Genomic DNA, 7,683 nt, shown 5'->3' with positions numbered 1-7,683 from the left:
GGGGGGGGAAACAAGCAAAGAAGGGAGGGAGGGATGCAATAAAAAAGCGGGGGGAGAAACAATATAAATGAGAATAATACAAGAAAATGGAGTGGGGATAGAAGAGAGGAAGGTCCCAAGAATATGCCTAATCTAAGGGGGTGGAGAGAAGAGAGGAAGGTCCCACGAAGAAGTTAGGAACCGATTACTATTTGTATCTAGGAAAACAACAAAATTATGAAGAATTTTATTCCTCACATCAAAAGTAAGAGCACCCCTACACTGCTCCAGTGAACGAGAATTGGTGGTCCATCTTCTTTTGTTCCTTTTCCACCAAATATAATATAACGTTGCACTGAATGCCAACTTGCCAAGATGATCACAAACGGTTTTACTATTAAAAGCATTTAAAATCCATTTCCATTCTCTTTCAAATGGAAGAATAATTTTAGGACTCGACCAAAGCGTGCGAAAAATGCTTTTCCAAACCGACTTAGAGAAAGGACAATAAAAAAACAAGTGCTCAAGGCTTTCAAAGGAATTCCAACATAGGCAACAATTAGGGATAGAAATATTTCTATGCATAAAAAATTCTTGAGTGGGAAGACAATTGGTCATAGCTCACCAGATTGAGAATGAATGCCACAGAATAGCAAAGAAGAACCAAATAATTTTGTACCATAGGACAACTGGGGCAACAGAGCGAACCAAATTCCAAGCAGAGTTTGAGGTAAAGCAACAAGAGGAATTAGCCATCCACAGGATTGTATCGCCACTACCCCTAGGTCTCAACTTAATACTTGGTAATTTGTTTCACATCTCAATCAAAGTATTTGAAGTACCAAGACCAAGGTCCTAGATGCCATCTAGAAGAATGGAAAACACATTCGCCAACCTATCCGATCTCATATCATATCTAATTTTATCACCATATTTAACAATTAGAATCTCATCAGGGTACCACTTATCTCCCATCTTTTTTATTTATATATATTTTAAACGATTTCACGGTGTTGATTCTAATCAAAGCCCTTTTTCAAAATAAATACCGGGTTTCAGGTATAATAGACTCTGGTTTTTGAAGTAACTCATGGAGAAAAAAGTAAAGAACAAAATCAGGAGATGCTCAGTCTCAAATAAATAAAGAATATGAGAAGTGTAATGTACTAATTGGCTGAAAGCTGCAAAGAGAAAACTTAAGTAAGAGAGCCAATATTTAAATTTCATTAATCTTGAAAGATATAAAAACAACACACCATCCAAAATAAAACACATCAAATGGAAAGAAAAAAGCTTAAGTAGATGAGAGAGATCCTTCTACAGAAGAGATCCACCTCTCTATACACGTTTTGATCCCGTAGCACATGAGAGGAGAAAAAGGAAGGATGAGGGACCTAGCTAGATAGAGATAATACCTAATCTTATATTCCAGCCAGGCCAATCAACTTGGTCAATCCATAAGTTATGGCCATAGCCAGCCACCCACCAATCAACACCCTCAAACAAGACTTCTTCACAGAAGCCCTTCCCAAGACTCCACCTAAGATCCCAAACACCATCAGAGCCAAGCTTGACATAGCTATTACCACCCCCAACCTAGCCTTATAATTCTGTATAAAAGAAGCTGATAACAGAGGCACCACAGCTCCAACAACAAAGGCTAGAGCAGATGCTCCAGCCGCCGTGAACGGGTTCGGGAGGTCTTCTGTCTCCCTCTCATCCAGACTTTCTTTTCCATCATCATCTGAAGCTTTATGCTGTCTCTTCATTTCAGAAAGCTCTATGTCATACTGAGAGTACACCGACACGAATTCTCCGATCGCCATGCTACATGCTCCGGCAACCATCCCTGCAAAACCAGTAATAATCATGGATTTTACATCCTGTTTTACAGCTCCTACTCCCATCATTAAAGAAGCTGTAGAGACCAAACCATCGCTGGCTCCAAGCACAGCAGCTCTAAGCCACTGTGCCCTTTGGGAGTAGTTAATTTTGACTTCTTGATCATTTTGGGGTATATCAAGTTTGGCTTCGTTGGGGATAGGTTGGTTGCAAGCTTCGAGTTCTAGGGTTGCCATGAAAAAACAACTGAGAGGAAGCAAAGAGGGAAATTAGGAATTAGGAAATGGATGAAGGAGAGATGAAGTCTTGTGGAAGCCACACGCCCCAAGAAGGGTATTTATGGAGGAGAGGATGATGCTGTGGGTACACTGATTTGACATCACAAACTAAAGAGGCAACATCTGGTGAAACCAAGGAACTTGCAAAGTGACACACCAATGGTCCCACCTAAGAAGAGCCTGACAAGGTTTTATATTAATTTATGGGTGGGCTAAATGGCAAATCATGTGAGGATAAAATTTAACACGTAATCACAAGGCGTCTTGTTTACATTTGAAGTTTGGCTTCTTGATTACCTTTTGAGTTTCATCCTAATTGGAGTTAGTCATGTAGCTCAACAAAGCATGAAAAACTCCAAAATTTTTAAAAATAAATAAATTAAAAGAATGCACATAAGAAAATATGTGAGAGTAAATGATAAATTTGAAATTGGAAATTAACTGTAGATGGAAGGATAACTAATTGAATTTAATTAAGACAAATTTGACACATTATCTATTTGGATTATTTCATGAACACCAAACAAGTCTTCCATGGAGCTGAACAATTGGGCCCATGCACCAACTTTCTCCATGGTCTGCCGCTAACCACAAAAGTGTTCATATTTTTTTTTAATATATTTTACTAATTTGGATTAGAATCAAGAATAGACGCACATATCATCAAGAATAGACGCACATATCAGGCTAAAATTGACACTCCTAAATGCAACTTTTTGGAATTTAAAATTCAGAAAGCATCCTTTAATTTAATCTAAGTATACTTTACATGCAAACAATATAAATTCTTCAACGACCAAAAAAAAAAGAAATAGGATTAATTCTTCAACGACCAACAAAAAATCTCCATAAAATTTGGTGAATCATCTAAACATCAACGTTTCAACCAACTTTTTATTAATAATTGGATCCTGCTACAGTGATTGACTCAACCAGTGAGTTTCAGGAGATTGAACATTGAAGATTGTGGTTAGGGCTTGGGGTTCCATCATAGATTTAGGTATTAGTAAATCGGATATAGATCTTTGCAAATTGATCATTTTTTTCTTTACTTTTTTTTTTTTTTTAAATATATTTTCTTAATGTTTTATCTCTGAAATGGTATGGATAACTGATCCGATCAAACAAATATTGAATATGAATCTCAGCCTATACTAATATGATACGGCTTATACAATATCAATACTTAAAACCAAGTCCCATGCCTTTATTTTTCATGCCCTTTTCAACCTCTCTAATTCATTATAAATAGATAAATGCCTGCAACCCTGTTTATCATATGATCCAATAGATCAACCTGAAAAAAAATTTCAAGTTATTAGGGATTTCCAGCTCCATAATTCTCCTCAAACACCCAAATGTCAAGCCCTCAAGTCACTGATCTCCCCAAATTTTTGCAAGAAGAGGGACTGACCCAAGAGTGCAAAACCCTCCTCTCCTCTCTCCCTAGAAACAAAGGATGGATTGTTGTTAATCTCTTCCAGTACCAAGGCTTCTGGTACGCATCAAGGCAACTCCAGGGAGTTCTCACTTGCCAACATCACTTCCAAGCTAACTCAGACGATCTCCTTCTCGTCACCCCTCCCAAATCCGGCACCACTTGGCTTAAGGCCATCACCTTCGCCGTCATCAATCGCAATCGTTACTCCTCATCCGATCACCCACTTCTCACAACCAACCCACATGAGCTTGTTCCTTTCTTAGAACTCAAGCTCTTTGTTGACAACCAAATTCCTGACCTCACCTCCTTTGCCTCTCCCAGGCTTTTCTCCACACATATACCATATGTATCCCTCCCTGAATCTGTAAAGCAACAAGGTTGCAAAATGGTTTTTCTCTGTAGAGACCCAAGAGATATGTTTATCTCCATTCCATGGAGCTGAACAATTGGGCCCATGCACCAACTTTCTCCATGGTCTGCCGCTAACCACAAAAGTGTTCATATTTTTTTTTAATATATTTTACTAATTTGGATTAGAATCAAGAATAGACGCACATATCATCAATTAGAGAATATATTTGGTAAAATCATGACTGTAGTATGATACATCAATTTCCTTTTACATAAAAAAATGGTGAACCTTGTGTATAAGGTTCCTGTCACTGCGGGGTCTGGGGAGGATCATAAATTTACACGGCCTATGATTCCCACCACTACGAAGTCTGAGGGTCATAATGTATGCTTCCTTACCCTCGCTTCGTGGAGAGACTGTTTGTCGGTTCAAACTCACGACCACTAGATTGCAATGAAGTAAACTTACCGTTGCACCGAGGTGCACCCTCACATCAAGTGACATTTACATTCTATTGTCACTTAGGATTATAAATTAGAGATAATTTTGTTTTCTTAACCTAAGCTTCTGTATCTAAAATATTTTGGACAGTGAAAATACATAGAATATATCTAGATCCTAATCCCTAAATAACCCAAAATTCAGGAATAAAAATTGACAAAGTAGTTAAAAATAGCTAGGGATTGATAGACTACCTAGTTTGAGCCACATGGATGATGATGTGGCAACTTACAATTGCTACTTGGATTGGTGGAATCCTCCTTGTAAAATCACCTGTTAAAAGGTTGAACAGTTCATGTTATTGTTGAATCTCTTTAGTTCCAACCTTTGAATTTTTTAAAAGAAAATTTATGCAAAAATCTTCCTTCTCATAAGTTTGAGGAATAATTTTTTCACTATAGGTTAAGTGACTCTATGAATGATAGACTATTAGATCGTCATTACATCCCCACCCCTTATTGACGATATTGAAATTACCATCCCTCTTGGTCATCTGGCATCTGATGATCAAACCAATGTCGCCATGGGTGAAAGAAAACTCAATCCTTTTGGTTATCTTGTTTTATTTCACCTTTACAATGAATGAAGTTATAAATAGATTGAATACAATGGGACTTGACTAGTAGGTAGCTTGCAACAATGGGACAGATGCCAAAGGACACTAATGCAAATCTAAATGTAAAACTTGACATGGTTTAAAAAAAAAAAAAAAGGTGAGGGTGGAGAGAAAGTTTTCTCACATTATAGTGTAAGGTTCAGTCACCAGGTCTATTTTGGCTGGCTGTATACATGTGAGGCGGCTGTTTCAGCAGCAAGAAGAAAAGAACTTTGAAGAAACAGTTAAAACAACATCATCTTAGTTCAAATAAAACATTTCCTGGTAACTACTCAGACAACATGCCTGAAATGTCTAACGAGAGAAATTCATTTTTATCTTTTATTTGACAATCTATTAAAGTAAACTTCCAATAAAGTCAAACTTCACAAGAATCTTTCTGATTCTCGAATATTCTTCTAAATAATTTAATGAATCATTTACATCCCCTCCTATGTAGTTTGCATTTATTCTACCCCCTCCCCTGTGTTTTCAGAAATTTCACATACCACCCCTGTATTTTGACAAATTTGACAGAAAGTATGACTCCGTCAAATTATGTCCGTTAAACTTTTAAAATATTTTTAAAATACCCAAATCACCCCTGTAGAATGTAATGACCATTATACCCATTAGAAGATAAAGGGCTATCTTCTTCACTTTCGTCTCTCACTTGTAGAGGCTAAAGCAGCGGCTAGCGATGGCGAGCGACGAGTGGCACTGAGCGATCGACAGCGAACGACAAGCGGCTAGCAGTGAGTGGCAATGAAGGATAGAGATAAGGGTATAATTGGTAATAAAATTTTTGGTAAAGACAGAATGGTAGAATCATAGTTTAACATCCACAACTAACAGTTTACTAACCGAGTTATCTGACAGGGGTGGTATGTGGAATTTCTGAAAATATAGGGGAGGGGGTGGAATAAATGCAATCTACAGGGGAGGGGGATGTAAATGACTCTAATTTAATAGATGAAGAGAGGTTGAAATAGGTGGAGTTAATTCTTATTAGGAAAATTGATTTTTGTGGGAGAAGGTGTCATCTAGGCATATGCAGTGGGGGTGAAAATATAATCTCACACTTCAAAAAATATAAATGATATCCCTGCTGTTATTTTCTCATGTATTCATTGACACACATGTATAGAAGCTACACTCTTACTGAAAATATTAATTCTTTTTATAATTATAATTGTTAAGATTATGACCCCTTGCTCAGAAACAGGATAATAATTAATTTTGTCCAATCACGCTCAAGATTCTCTGATTGTATGTTTTCGAACGACATTTTTGTTTTTGTTAAAAGTTAGCAAAAATATGTCATTAAAATGAGAACAAGATAAAATTTACAAAACAAACATTAGATCACTACTTCACCTTCGGCATGGCCAGAAACATAGAAGGCAATCCAATCAATCAAAATTACATAAATGAAACTCTGGGTCTTTGTTGGAAATATCAGCTTAAATCATGGTTAATGAACTGAGGAGTTGCATTCCACATTCTTGAACTTTTTGTTGTCGGCGCATGTTTTGTTAATTTATCTGCCATAAAATTAACCTCTCTATAACAGTGAAAGATAATATATGAAATGTTATCCAAGTATGTTTTATAAGACCACCATTTTTGTTCAAAGCACTAAGATATCAGTTGGTTTTGTATCCATCCCACAACCGCTTGTGAACGACATTGTAAAGTAGAGACTTAAAGGTAAAGTAGAGAATTAAGATCTGTCTTTGTGGTGTCTAGGTTTGTCCGGATGTGTTCTTTGTACATTTTTTATATAATTTTTTTTTTCTTTTCATAATATAAGTTTTCTGATATTTTATTAGAAAAAAAAAAAAAGGGGTAAATACTTAAGACAATTTGTGGATTTTGAATTACCACTCACTTACAGCAGTGTGATAAGTAATAATTTACTTATTATTTAAGTTGCAATACCTTTTCGTCAATAAAAGGAAAGTGTACCAACCCTAGTACGATCACCTAGTAAGATCCCACCACTTGTCTTGTGGGTCTACGTAGGATTAAGGTTCCCTCATCTATATATTGATGCTAAGGGTGAAGTAGAAAACAATTGATCAAAAGGAATTCCAGATTTCAAATTCCTCTTTCTCCCTTCTTCTCTTGCGATTAGGGATTTGAATCCAAGCCTTCATTACTTAAAAGGGGAGGCCCAATTGTTGAGCAAAGACACTTGTACATGTGTTAAAGTCCTTACAAAGTATTTTTCTGGTGCCATAATTAAGGACATAATCCTATAATCTTGCTTGATTTGTTTCAAATACTCTAATGCATAAAATGATGCATGCATATGGCCAAATTTTGATTTGGAACTTCTCATCTCTAACATCTTTTTTTTTTTTTGGAGCAAATTCCCCATACCTAATATGATCAACTTTGTTTGTGGCTTTGTGCTGGAAGAAAAGATGACCAAACAATTTTAATAAGTAAGATTTAGGTTTTAAAATGGGCTTGTGGGTCTTTTCCCTTGCTGATGGCCATGTCGAAGGTGGGAGAGTAATCCGGATCCTTATCCTCCTCTATGTATCTGTTTATGGTGTCTCTTAGGCCCAGCTTGTACTTTTTCATTTTCCTTTTCTTTTTTAATACATATGATTTTTTAGATGAAAAAAAAAAAAAAACGTCCTTTACTCATTTTGCCATGGGTTGGGAAAATTGAATGAATTTCTAC

The 7,683-nt window shown here is 36.5% G+C and overlaps 1 protein-coding gene across 1 annotated transcript; it reads right to left on the bottom strand.

The window, feature by feature from the left end:
* Positions 1-1,206: 1,206 nt before the first annotated feature.
* Positions 1,207-2,111, bottom strand: LOC122074137 (vacuolar iron transporter homolog 4-like). Its single transcript, XM_042639026.1, has one exon. It carries the CDS (start codon positions 2,055-2,057, stop codon positions 1,401-1,403), a length of 657 nt encoding a protein of 218 aa, XP_042494960.1. The 5' UTR covers positions 2,058-2,111; the 3' UTR covers positions 1,207-1,400.
* Positions 2,112-7,683: the final 5,572 nt, after the last annotated feature.

Source organism: Macadamia integrifolia, chromosome 1 (genome assembly GCF_013358625.1).
Source record: "Macadamia integrifolia cultivar HAES 741 chromosome 1, SCU_Mint_v3, whole genome shotgun sequence".
Taxonomy (NCBI): domain Eukaryota; kingdom Viridiplantae; phylum Streptophyta; class Magnoliopsida; order Proteales; family Proteaceae; genus Macadamia; species Macadamia integrifolia.
The sequence above is the reverse complement of the archived record's forward strand: the minus strand, read 5'-3'. Positions and strand labels throughout refer to the sequence as shown.

What these genes read in the sequence shown, in the direction of transcription:
- LOC122074137 (XM_042639026.1), bottom strand. Translation starts at nt 2,057, where the DNA reads ATGGCAACCCTAGAACTCGAAGCTTGCAACCAACCTATCCCCAACGAA.